General features: G+C 35.6%; 1 protein-coding gene across 2 annotated transcripts in view; it reads right to left on the minus strand.

The window, feature by feature from the left end:
• Positions 1–529: 529 nt before the first annotated feature.
• NET1 (neuroepithelial cell transforming 1) overlaps positions 530–13,840 on the minus strand; it is a 99,799-nt gene continuing 86,488 nt past the window's right edge. Inside the window, exons 4-12 of one of the 2 annotated variants that reach the window (XM_027858960.1) lie at positions 7,536–7,643; positions 6,807–6,974; positions 4,779–4,841; positions 4,366–4,462; positions 4,167–4,243; positions 3,321–3,578; positions 2,878–3,048; positions 2,009–2,195; positions 530–1,232 (exon numbers count right to left, since the gene is read on the minus strand). In XM_027858960.1, the coding sequence (XP_027714761.1) occupies positions 826–1,232; positions 2,009–2,195; positions 2,878–3,048; positions 3,321–3,578; positions 4,167–4,243; positions 4,366–4,462; positions 4,779–4,841; positions 6,807–6,974; positions 7,536–7,643 (1,536 nt within the window). In that variant the 3' untranslated portion in view covers positions 530–825. The remainder of the gene's footprint in view (positions 1,233–2,008; positions 2,196–2,877; positions 3,049–3,320; positions 3,579–4,166; positions 4,244–4,365; positions 4,463–4,778; positions 4,842–6,806; positions 6,975–7,535; positions 7,644–13,840) is intronic. The other variant, XM_027858961.1, reaches the window with a different exon arrangement.

Here is a 13,840-nt window from a genome sequence, read left to right on the forward strand (position 1 = left end):
TACAATAAAAAAAAAAAGAGTAAATAATTGGCAGGTTATGTGAATGAAAAATGAAGAATGTGCAGTAAAAAAACAAAGAGTTCCAGTTGTTAAAAATAGAAACTATTGAATTCTATGGTCTGTTTTCCAAAGAATTTCTATTTCAATTCAGATTTTAAAATAATACAGATACAGATTTTAAATGCCTGTGTAAAAATTCAATTTTAACAAAAGTTCAGTTGCAAGGTTTGTGGAAAAAATACTGGTAAAGAATTAGCATTTGCAAAGTTGTGAGTTTTGCTGACATTTAAAATTTCAAGAAGTCATAGTAGATTTTTTTACTTTATTTATTTTTCTTGTTTTTTATTTTTTTCCTTTGGTCTGTGTTTTCTTTCACAACATGACTAATATGAAAATGTTTTGCCTGGACTGCACATGTAAAACTTGTATCAAATTGCTTGGCTTCTCATTGAGGGATGAGAAGGGAGGAAGAATTTGGAACTTAAAATTTTAAAAAACAAATGGTAAAAATTGTTTTTACATGTAACTGGGAAAAAAAAAACCCAGAAAAAAAAAAGCCATAGGAGATCAGAACTTATGAACAATCTACCTTTTAAATTTTCAATCTAATTATGCTAAGCCTTAAAAATGTTTGACAAATTTAGAAAATATAAATTCCACATTCTTTAAAAAACAGACCTTTGTTTAAAAAAGTTATTAGTATACCAGTAGCTGCCATTTAAAAAACCAACACATTAGGACAAAGTAACCCTAGCATGTTCACATTACATGAAAAAAAATGTACATATTTATAAAGTCTTTTCTTCAGTTGGTACACGGTCCCCTTTATACCAAAGTTTCTTTCCTTTTATCATTCAGTTGAGCCTTCTCTTGTGCTTTTTGGGAGCCAGATTGTATTCTGTATGCTTTTATACCTGTGGAGTCTTCATTTACAGTTACACTGGAAGTATATCCTGGGGAATTTTCATCCACTTCTAGAGGAATGAGACCAGAAAGCGCTGATGACTTCCTTTGGGCTTTGATGTGTGATGCCAAAGAGTTGCTCTTTTCACACCCCTTATTGAGCTCTGACAAACCCTTAAACTCTGTTGGACTGGTAGTCTGATGAAAGGGGGCAATAGCGGTTCGGATACAATTGAACCACTGCTGCTTATGGAACACATCATTAGCCTGTAAAGTGTGGGACTGCCCTGGCAAAGGCTCTCGGAAACGAACTCTGAAGATATTTTTAGCTGGAAAAAATAAAAAAAGAAAAGGAAATCTTATTTTTTAAAAAGAGATTATACCAGTATTTACTGCACTTAAAAGATTTTACACAGAAGCAAATCTGGAGACTTATTTAAATTTTTGGCCCTTCTCACTTTACTAATATGAAAGCAATCTGATGGATGCTGGGTATGCATTATAAATCTCAAAAGATACAAACACAAAAACATTTCCAGTCTTTAATTATTTGCTAGTTGATTGAAGTCTGGTCTAATTTCTGTGAAATCTAGCACTTTTTTTAGGGGGGGTGGGGGTCAGGGGGAGAAGAGGTATCTTTCCCTGTTTATTGATGAAGGAACTCCTTCTACTAAAGCAGATCAGCACCTCATCTGAAACTAAGGGCTACCCAGCTATTATGCGTCAGGAGCAGCATTTGAACTGAGGTTTTCCTGATGCCAAAGCTACCTTTCACTTTTGATGTTTTAGACCACTTGGACAAGATGGTTTTATTTTGAACAATCAGAGAAAAAATGTTTTCCTAGAACAAAGAAACTTTGGGTTATGCTTTGGTGAATTACTGGAAAAGATGCTACATGCCACATCTCAGTACCAGATACCATTTAAAATGATGTACAATTAATTAGCACAATTACCTTTAACTAGTAACATTCATTTATGCTTAGTGATTTAACAACTTATGTACACAAAAGAAATCCAGGGATTTAATTTATTTAAACCTCTCAAAGGCTCATCCATACATTAACATTTAAAAAATGAAATTATTGAAAACTTTCTTCTTTACCTTTGTCTGAGTTGCTAAAAGCACCTCTAAACGAACCTCCCATTCTCACATCACCATCCTGCAGGTCCTCTAAAACCAGCTCCTGGACAGGAATAGGCTGACGGTAGACTTGGTAAGAGTGGCGTTCATTGCGTATAACAGGACGAGTCAATACAAGGATGTCTTGAAACAAGAAAATATAGAGTTTCTGGGGAAATGAGAGAAAAAAACATCATAAAATATGACACTATTATTTTTGAAGACTGGTACCATATTACTAAGAGCAGCTAGATGGCTCAAGTGGGTAGAATGCTAGGCCTGGAGTCAGGAAGATCTGAGTTCAAATGCAGCCTTAACTACTTACTAGTTGTGTGATCTTGGGCAAGTCAGTTAACCTTTGTTTGCCTTAATCCACTGGAGAAAGAAATGGCAAGCCACTCCAGTATCTTTGCCAAAAAAATCCCATGGATAGTATGGTTCAGGGGTCATGATGAGTCAGTCATGACTGAACAACCACCACCACAACCATAATGCTAATACTGAGTTGATTTGACAACATTATTTATCTCAATAAATTATTTTATTGAAAACTGTCTTCACTATCCAAGGAAAATATTCTCAAAATGGTCTAGTTTTCTAGGTGTAAATGTTTTTCTTCATATTTTTTTTTTTTGGCGAGGGCAATTGGGCTTAAGTGACTTGCCCAGAGTCACACAACTAGTAAGTATGTGAAGCTGGATTTGAACTCAGGTCCTCCTGACTCCAGGCTTACCTTTCAAAATACATCTCCAGACATTTTTAGAAGACATAAAAAATCAGCAGAAAAAAAAAACAACAGGTTTAATAACTGTTTCTAATTTTACTTTATACTAGTAAGGAAATAAGCTTACATGTCCATTTTTATTCTTCAGTTCTCCATGGCAAAGCAACACCTTGCTAGCATCAATTCTAGGATCCTTCTGCTTGTCATCCAGATACTCCAGTTTGTCAATATAATATTGGCATTCTGATTCTCCTTTCTTCAAGTTGATATCAGAGAGTACTCCTTGTATTACCAACAGCTAAAAGTCAAAAAACAGCTTTGTAGAAGTGACAATTTTAGCAAATATTATAACATCCTTAACATTCCACTTCCCCAATTATATTAAAAGGCAGAATTTGCCATCTTCTGGTGCACCCAAGCACAGTACAAAATGATCAGTTCAAAGAGGGTACACATTAAATGTTTGTTGATGCTGATGGTTAATTTGAAGGTACCATTTTACATCATTCTAAGGTAATTTAATTAAACATTTCTAAAAATTTACATGATTAAATTGCTTTAACTACTTACAGCTTCTTCTAGAGGTTTTATATCAGTGTGGTCTTTGGGTGTATGTCTGAGAATTTCTTTTAACAACAAAGGATATTTGACTAGGCGACTTCGAGGAATATCCAGGAAGCTCCAGAGGTCTAATTTTCTACTGAAGGGAGACTCAAGACATCGTTGAAGGAAATCTTGAACTCTCGCATCTTGTTTTTTCTGATCAAGAAGAGCTTTAGCTGCAAGCTGGTTACTGCAGTATCCTCTATAAGCATTTAAACGTGGCAACTAAAAGATTGTAAAACAAAACTTAAATCATTTTAGGATAAATGCCATCACCGAAAGCCTTAACAATTTTCATAGTAAATTCTAAAAATTTACATGTTTATCACAATGGGTTTGGGTAGTACTAAATTTATAATCTCATCACGAACTTTGTCCACTTGGGGACAAAGAGTTCCTCCAACTCTAACTACTTAATGAGTTCTCCCCTCTGGACAGCAAACAAAAAACATGGGTCCAAGTTCCTGATCTGTCATTTAATAATTGTGTGATACTGGGTAAGTCACCTAATCCTTGTAAGACTTAGTGAACTCATCTGTTTGAAAAAAAGAGAAAGGTAGGTTTGGGGAGAGGGAGAGAGATTGTTTTGCCTCCTCTTAATGAAGATTAAATGAAGTAAACATTAGGCATTTTGTAAACCTTCAGGGCATTATATAAGCAATTACTACTACTGTTGTTTAATATGCTCAGTTGTAGTGTCTTATTTGTAGCTGGTTCTGAATCATTAGATTTAGATCTTTCAAAAATTTGCCAATACATTTCAATAAACTATCCTTTCAACAAATTAATTAGATTAAATGATTCATCACATACCCAGTTCACAAGAATGTGACCAATTTGCTCTACTGTTCCATCCGGCTTTGTTGCTTCTCCTAATCTGGCCAACAGATCTGAAATTTTTAAAAGCCAAAAAAATTTTAAATTTCAATTAAAATTAAAATTTACAAGTTGTTCTTAAAATGGCATGCTATAGATCTTCATATGCAGTTGAAAATTAAATAAAAGGTTTTACCTTCATGCAGAGGTATGTAGGCATCTAAATCTCCAAATATGTGTGTGAGCTCTTCCTCTGACATAATAGATAACTTCAACATGGGGTCATGGTAGGCCTATTGGTAGAGGAGGAAACTTGTTACATGAAGAACTAGCTAATTACATCAAGACTTCCACAGATAACATCTGAGTACAGTCAGCCACAAAATGGGCCAAATTAAATGTTACATGTAGAGGTAAGAGCCCTGTAAGATGATTTTATTTCAAAAGATAGGAATAGATATTTTCTATTTCCAAGTATAAATATTAAAAAAGCATTGTGAAGAATTTTTGAAAAAGTGGTGGGAATTTTAATTATTTTGATGAAGTTGAGGAGGGATGTGGTAGAAATTGGGGAAATAGTATTCTTAAAAGCAAAAACTACTTACTAACCTTTCTAGCAAGCTTAAGATCCTCAATTAAATCCTGTTCTCCTCGAAGCATTTCATATATTGCCTGAAAAGGAAGTGCATTACATAAATCAATTCTCCTTTGCCTCTCTCTAAAAAAGGGTAGCTAATGTAAAATTGCTTATATGGAAATCATAATCAAAGCATAAATTCAAAACACTAGCTTAAAAGACCTAGGTTCTTAATTTTTTTTTTGTTTGGCAGCTAAGTGGCACAGTGTATAGAATGCTGGGCCTGAAGTCTGGGAGACCTGAGTTCAAATCCAGCCTCAGTCATTTACAAGTTGTATGACCTTGGGCAAGTTACTTAACCTCTGTCTTCCTCAATTTCCTAAAGGGCAAAATGGGGATAATGATAGCACCTATCTCTAAGGTTTATTGTGAGGATCAAATGAGATAATATCTATAAAGTGCTTAGCATAGTGTCTGGCATAATAGGTGCTATATAAATGCTAGTTATGATAATCATCATCATTATATGTAATTATTATACATAATCTATGCAACACATATACTATTATTCAGTGTTTGGTATACTACAAAGAGCACCAAGGGGGACACTTGGGGACAATTACATGATTTGAAATAATGTATACCACCTAGAATTACTTGAAAATAGTAAATTCTTTAGTGTAAAAGCTCTAATAACATGACTACCAGACTTTTTAGAATTACAACCCATTACAATTCTTTGATTTTAAGACAATACCATCTAAAAGAGAGATATCTGTCAACAAACATATCTTAAGCTGCCTACTACGTTCCAGGCACTGGAGATACAAAGAGTGAAACAATCTCTATTCATGTAGAGCTTACAGCCTAATGGGGGGGAGGGCAAGTGGATGAAGTAGATGACAAGGTCAAATAGATGTGTATACAGAACAAATTTAAGAAGAATAACTAAACACCAAGTTGTTTGGGGCGGTCACTAAAAGTTGGGGAAGGGTATCATGAAAGGCTTCACATAGACAGTAGTGTTTGAATTCTATTTTGAAGGAAAAGAAGTATTCTGAGGCAGAGGTGAGGCAGGGCAAGCAGCCAGTGCAAAGGCATGCAGCTGCTGCATTTGACAGAACAGAGTACACGCTGGTTTGGCTGGATCACAAAGTGTAAAATGGGCTAGGAGATGACGGGATTTAAAAGACAGACAACTTCATATTTTATCCTAGAGGCAACAGGAAGGCATTGGAGTTTGCTGAGTAGGACTATGACATAGTCAAATCTGTACTTAAGGGAAAAATTACTTTGGCAGTAGGATGGACAACAGACCGGAGTGAAAAGTGTCAAGGGCACCAATTAGGAGGCTGTTGAAATAATATAGGCAAGAGGTGATGAGGGCTTGAACTAAGGCAATGTGAGTTGAGAGAAGGGGGTGGATATGAGAGGTGATACTTTTGGTAATTCACAACCCTTACATCACTGTTTCAAGGATCTGATTCTTTGTCAGTGTAGGTGTTCCCTTTACCAAAGCAAATCACAATCATGGTAGACATTATCGTCTGACCTTTCTTTATGAGTTGTCGAGGCTGAGAGAATCATCATTTTATAGGGCTAAGCCTACTGATGATGTCACTGAGCTTACTTAGGCTGCTTCTCGGCTTACAGACATAGAGCTATCTCACTGCTCCTAGCTAGTATAGTAGGCCCCATCACTGCTAGTGTTTCACTGGTGCAGCTATAAAAAAACTCAGTATCACCTTCCATGCCATGATAAGGCATGACTTTAGTGAAGGATTCATGAAATAATTTGAAATGATTATATATTCTTTAGGAATATGGAATATATGGAATCACTACTGTTAACATAAGTTATTTAGAGCATTAGGATCAACATTCTGTTAATTTAATTACTATTCCATAGCTAGCTTTGCTAGTATTGCAAACGAAGTTGAGAAATTTAGAGAAATGCACTTACATATACTAACAACTTCCTAAAACTCTAGCAGGTCTTTTTCCTATGACAGATGTCATGCATTAATGAGTTTGGTTCTATTCTTGGAAACACAACTTACCTCCTGACGCTTGATTTCTTTGGTGGTTAAAGATTCTTTCATGTTGATATCTAACATCTCTGACCATCTTACACTGTTTCTTCTTTTAGAAGGAGTTGGGACAGTAGCCCTGCTAAACGACTTCTGGGCACAAGCAGGAGATCTGTTGTCACCACGAAGTGTAAAAGACTATTAAAAGGGCAAGGAACAAAAAACAAACAAACGGAAAACAATAATCAGAAAATACTTTAGCATGAAATGAAATTTTAATAGGCATTTTTTATTTTGAAAATAAAAAAGCATTAAAAAAGGCTTTCTGGTACCATGTAGTCTATCACTATCAGATCAAACCTGTTATTCTGGAACTAAAATTTTGGGGTACAGATCATTCAAGAAAATTCTTGTCACAAACTGAGATTATGATTCTGTTTTGATAACAATGTTATTTAGCTACTTAATTATCCCAAAATCTGGGAGCACATTTTCATTTCTCATTAAAGTAGCAGTATAGGAAATAAAGTCAGAATCAGTAAGACCTGGGTTCAAGTGCCTCTGACACAAACTGTGTGCCCTTGGTAACTATTTAAGAATGTAAGTTAAAGAACAATTGCCTACATTGCTAGAGGGAATTTCCTCAACAGGAATTCCCCATGCCAATGAATTCACAGGCCCAGACCAAAAATGAAACAAAACAAAAACTTCTACAAAAAAGTATAGTTCCATTTCTTCAAAAAGGAACTTTTTTCTTACTTGTATTGTTTGACCAAAACGTTTGACTGCTCCATTTCTCACAGGAGAGATTAAATTTGCTAAAGATGAGACTCGGGCCAGGGATCGAACTCTTTTATTGCTTGGCTCCTGTGAAAGCAAAAACAGGTTATACTACACATGGGATATTCATACTATTTTTGCAAACAAGTCAGGACAATATTGAAACAATAAGAAAATACATGTTTGCATATTACAAAGAACAGAAATGTGATTTTCTGAAATAACTTAGCTAAAAAAAAGAAAATGTCCAAAAATCACTTTTAGAACACAACATTTAGTACCAGGGATCTAATTCCATTTGAAAATGTTAAATATTCAATATTAACAAACACATCAAATCCATATCAGTTTTAGAATAGAGTAAGGTATATAAGTAAAGGTATATATATTCTCTTTTGGCCTCTGAATCGTACATATCAATTTTAATTTATTTAATCAAGTGTTGCTCCTCAATATCTAGAAATAGATGGACGCCAAAATATCTGAGGGAGAGAAATACCTGTAGATATAAGAAAATTAGATTTACTAACTGACTTTTTAAACTTTTATAGTTGTTCTGGTCAATTGACAAATTATTAACCTAAAAGCAAGTAGGAGCAATATGTCCTACAATCTATATTCAGACAATCAGTTAAGCATTTATTAAGCGCTGACTTTGTGCCAAGCACTATACTAAACTCTCTGGTTACAAAGAAAGGAAAAAAACAAAAACACTGTCTCTTGTATTTCAAGTTCGTATTCTAATGGAAAAGACAATAAATAAATAATTATGTATATAAACAAGCAATATACAGAGCAGATAGAAAATAATGTCAGAGAGAAAGTAATAAGGTGGTGGTTTTGGGACCAGAAAGGTCTCTAGATTTGAAATGAATTTTGAAGGAAGCCAGAGAAGAATAAAAAACATTCCTCCTACCTATCAAAGACTAAAAGCTGGTGTGACACCTCTTAAGATGGCTTTTACAGAGGTATTCTTCTATACAGCAGAGGGCAAAGTGAGGATGCTACCAAATTTTTAAAAATGAGAACAAATATGCTATTGATTAAAATTTCAGGGTTGAGGTATCCTCAGTGTACCTAGCATATTCATTTTTTACTGTGTAGGAGTTTATTCAGGGATTTTGAATTTGTTTTTTTTTCTATTTTTAATTCAAAATGTAAACACCAAAAAGAAAGAAAAAATGTATTTCCATACACATAGAACACAAGAGAATTCTCTATGAAATTGTGAATCTCTATTTCAGAGTATTTATCTTAAAAAAAAAAAAGTATAATGAAGTCCACATATTACTTTCAAAACTGTTCTGCTTGTCTGCGCTTCCTTCTTTTGTCTTCTATGTACTTAAAAATGTTACAATGGGCCCTTTTTGGGGCATCACTTGTTAACCTCCTCTTCTCCCCTAACCCCCAATGAAAACAGAACAACAAATAAGCATAGTCAGGCTATGTCCAAAATATGTATATCTCTGTACATTTTGCCCATTGTCTCACTGTGATGAAACATATGCGTAACACACTTCATCATGGATCCCCTGGGGACATGGTTTGTCATTTCATTGATCAGAGTTTTTAAGGTCTTCAAAGTCGTTTATCTCTACCATGCTGCTGTCCTTATATAAATGGTTCTCCTGGGTCTGCTGACTTCACTCTTCACTGGTTCATACTATCCAAGATTTTCTGAATCAATCCTGTCATTTCTGATGCAGCAACAACTCTCCACTATATTCATATACCACAACTCATTCAGCCAATTTAGTTCTTTGCTTCTCTGTTACTACCCTTCGCTTTTTACTCCCTCTTTTTGGGATTAGAAGTTTGCTTTGCTTGCAGTTATTTCCTCAGTACTGTCTTCCCTCTTATTTTATTTTTAGGCAATTGGGGTTAAGTGACTTTCCCAGGGTCACACAGCTAGTAAGTGTTAAGGATTTGGTCTGAGGCTGGATTTGAACTCAGGTCCTCCTGACTTTAGGGCCGGTGCTCTATCCACTGCGCCACCTAGTTGCCCTCTGTCTTCCCTCTTAAAGCATTCCATCTTACCATCCCTGTTTGTTTCCCTTGTTTATTGTATTTAGGTATAATGGACTACGTAGCATACTCAGATCATCTAACATGGATGGAGATGTCTAGAGGGGACTTTGGAGCCCAAGATGACATTCTATCCACTGCTGCCATCTATATGTCTTAGAATACATTGCTGTTGTATTTTGTTCTATGCGACATTCTTTATAATAGGATGAAGCAAGATTGGAATTATTAGAATTTATCTGGAAGGGACCTTAGACATCACCCTGTCAATAAGTCAAGAATTGGAAAGGCCCTCAAAAGCAATCTAGCTCAACTTTATCACTTTACAGACGAAGAAGCTGTGGTCTAGAATGGTAAGTGACTTGCCTAGGGTAATATAGGAAATAAACAACAGAGGCAAGATCCAAATCCCTCCATTCAAATCCCTTGTTTTATACATAAGGAAATTGAGGCACTAAGAGGTTAAGGTCCTGAGATCAGACTGATAAGGAGCAGTTTGATGCAGAAATGATAGATATAGAATACTCTTTGCTCCCTATTGCTGCTTCTAGATTCTGCCTCTGCTGCCATCATTCAACAACCTTTCCTCTTTTAAATTCATTTTAATGCAAATTAAGAACCCAATCAAGATTTTGGTAGCTTTATAAAACCCAAGTCATTCTCCTTCCTTTCTCACTGAGTTCAGTGCCTAGATCACAGTGATCTTCTCCACTCCAATTTTTCTCATTCTAGAGGGCTTCTTCATTCATTTTAATGTGCGTCATATACCCTATTTTACAGTTCACCAACAGATCAACTCTTGTGACCTGTACTCCAAAAGATGGGTGACCACGCCCTGGATCTTGACATCACTCACAAAGCTTACTTCCATGTTCAACTAATTTCCTTCTCTGATCACAATCACTTATCTCTCCATCACACTGTTAGCTTCTCTACTCCTCCTAAACCTACTCTTTGTCCTCATCATGCATGACTTCTAATCTCTCCATGTCTCAGTATAACCTAGGCCATTAACCCTTCTCTCAGTACTTCTCCATTCACAATCTTGATCATCTGGTGAACCTATTCAACTCTACACTATACTCTATTCTGAAATCCCCTGTTCTTTTGTTCTATAACTTACTACTTTCCAAAAACCCCAATTTTGAGTTACTCTTACCACTTCTTTGCACCTACTCTTTTGTTCCTGAATGAAACTAGAAGAAATCATGAAATTGTGCTCAATTCACGACAAATTTATACTGGCAAATATCAAATTGGCCCTCACTACAATCCTATCAGTTCTCCTCTTGATCTGTTCAACCACAGCAGGGGTTCCAAACCTTTTCTCCTCAAGCATTTCATGCTACTCTCTCCCTACCCACCTCTTCTAAGGACCTCACTTCATACTTTGCCTCTAAAGTTGATGACATTCACAGTAAACTCTCTTGTCTTACCCTCTGACATGACCTCTCACCATGTCCTTCACTCTAGTTTCTGACAATGAGATGGACCTTTGACTAGTCAAAGCCAACTCCCAACCCTCTAACATGTACCCTTGGATCCCATATGGCTCCTTCTCCAAAAAGCTGTTTCCACCATTCCCTATTCTCTGTCTCTCTCTAATCTTCAATCTCTCCCTAACTGGCTCCTGATCTCTTTTGCGGGATCTTCATCCATGTTACAACTATTCTGTAGGTGTTTCCCCCTGAAACCCAAAGGCCCTTATCTCTTTTCTGTTTATACCTTTTCACTTGTATTTTATCCACTCCCATGGGTTCAACTGTCTAATTCTCAAATGTATTTAACCAGCCCTAGTTTTTCTCCTGAATTCTAGTCCTGAATTATTAGACACTTTGACTGCTGCAGGCCTTTCAAAATTAACATGCCCAAAACAACGTTACTTCTAAATCTTCCCCTCCATCAATTTCCCTATTATTATTGAGGGGAACAATATACTTCTAGTCACCTACCTTTGCAACTCAATGTTATCCTTGACTCCTTTCTCTGGAATACCTCACATATCCAATCAGTTACCAAATCTTGTAATTTTTTTCTTTACATCTCTCACATATGTAATCTTCACTCACATAGTCAATCCCACAGAGTTCAGGCCCCCTCACCTGAACTACTACAACAGCCTTCAAATTGGCAGCTAGGTGGCAGAGAGGATAAAGCACTGAGCCTGGAGTCAGGAAGACCTGAGTTCAAATCTAGTATCAGAAACTTACTAGCTGTGTGACCTTGGGCAAGTTACTTAATCTCTATTTGCCTCAGTTTCCTCAATTATAAAACAGGAATAATAATAGCGCTTACCATGCAGGGTTGTTATTGCTATCATATAAGATAATATTTGTAAAGCACTCAGCAGCATGGTGTCTGCCACATAGTAGGCACTATATAAATGCTTATTCCCTTACCCCTTACCTGACTCTAATCTCTCTGCTCCAATTTATCTTGTCAATAGCTGTCAAAAGATTTTCCTAAAGTTTAGGTCTGAGGATGCCACCATGACTCTATTCAATAAATTCCAGTGGCTCCCTATTACCTCTAGGATCAAATTTAAAGTCCTTTGTTTAGCATGTAAAGTTCTTTATAACCTGTCCTTCCTATCTTTCCAATCTTTTTACATTCTAAACCCCTCCCTGCAATTCTATGATCTAGCCCATACTGACCTATTTGCTGTTCCTTGCTTCACCTTCTACCTCTGAGCCTTTGCACTGGCTGCTCCCTAATGCTTGGGATGCTCTTTCCTTCCAACCCTGGCCTCATGAATTTCTAGCTTCCTTTAAGATTTAGCTCAAGAACCACATCCTTCTAGAGAACTTTCCTGGTTCCCTTAGATCTTAGTGGCCCTTTTTCTCTAAGAGAAAAATTTAGTATTTATCTTGTACGTTGTCTTCTCTTTGAGAATGTAAGCTCCTTGAGGGTAGGGCTTGCTTCTGATTTTTCTTACATAGAAAAAGCTTTATAAATGCTTGCTAAGTCAATACCTGAAATTTGTTAATTATCTTTCCATATCAAATATTGTTTTTCTATTAATACAACATACTTAAAAAGGAGAACGCAGAAATATTATATTATAGTACATTTAAAGTCCTTTCTTCTAGAAGATAATGCTATTAGATAAGTAGAATAGAAGCTTTTAGGGCAGAATGTTTTCATTTTTTTCTTATCCCTTCAGCCCCTGGATACCTCCTGAATGTTACCTTTCATCTAGGGATTACAAAGTATCTCGTAAAACTATTAAATAATCATTATTATTATTCTAGTTTTACTGATGCTTGGAATTTGATGATTCTTCTACTTAAAGAGGAAGAAAGGCTCAGAGTCAAGAACAAATCCATTCTTTCTTTGTAATGTTTCTATTCTAGGGTTACTGTTTGTATTAGTGTCTTTTATAATTCTGGAATGTTCATGTAAACCAATAACTTAAATATTTTAAAAGTTGATTACAATCAGATGCAATCACTGAATTTATCAGCTCAAGAACATCAGCATATATTTTTTGCCAGTCTCCTGCGGCCTTGACCTCTAAAAGAACAGGTAATGGCTGACATCACAAATATTTTACTTTAAAAGAACCAAAACAAAATAATCATACATTTAATGCTTGGAATTAATCAAGAAATAAGGGGAGCAAGGAAAAGATATCCCTGAAACGACTATCAGAAGAAATAAGGTATATAATATTAGTATATTTTATGTTCTTTTGGGAAAGAACTAAATCTCCTTAATAAATGGTCTCAAATTCCAAAGGACCATCAACTTGTATTTAGCAAAGTTTCTGTACTTTATTTCATACTAAACACTAGAATATGTAGTGAGAGAACTTTATAGTGATTAAAAACAGCTATGTTAATTCCAACAGCATATTTATAGTTTCAGGAAAAAATTAATCCCAACTTTAAGAATATTAAACAAATGGGGCAAATGATAACTGAACTGAAAAATAAGAGGCGTTTCAGATATGTGATTAATTGACACATTGTGGCAAAGGACATATGTGAATGTCTTTATACTACACATCTGTGCAAGACTGAAGTGACACATGCATGTGCAGAAGGGCTAGCAGAAGGCATTCCTTTCCATTTAGTAAAAACAGTACAAAGGGACTTCTGTTAAAATGGAGACATAGTTACCATTCCCCTAGAACAAACTAAGATTCATATTAAGATAGCTAATATTAAGTAGAAAGAAAACAGGTGTTAGTTTGGTTCTTTTTTGGGAACTAAATTAACTCCCTTCCTTAAGGCAAAGAGGATTTGGCTTTCCTAGGT

This window comes from Vombatus ursinus, unplaced genomic scaffold (assembly GCF_900497805.2).
Source record: "Vombatus ursinus unplaced genomic scaffold, bare-nosed wombat genome assembly UNPS02013950.1, whole genome shotgun sequence".
Taxonomy (NCBI): Eukaryota; Metazoa; Chordata; class Mammalia; order Diprotodontia; family Vombatidae; genus Vombatus; species Vombatus ursinus.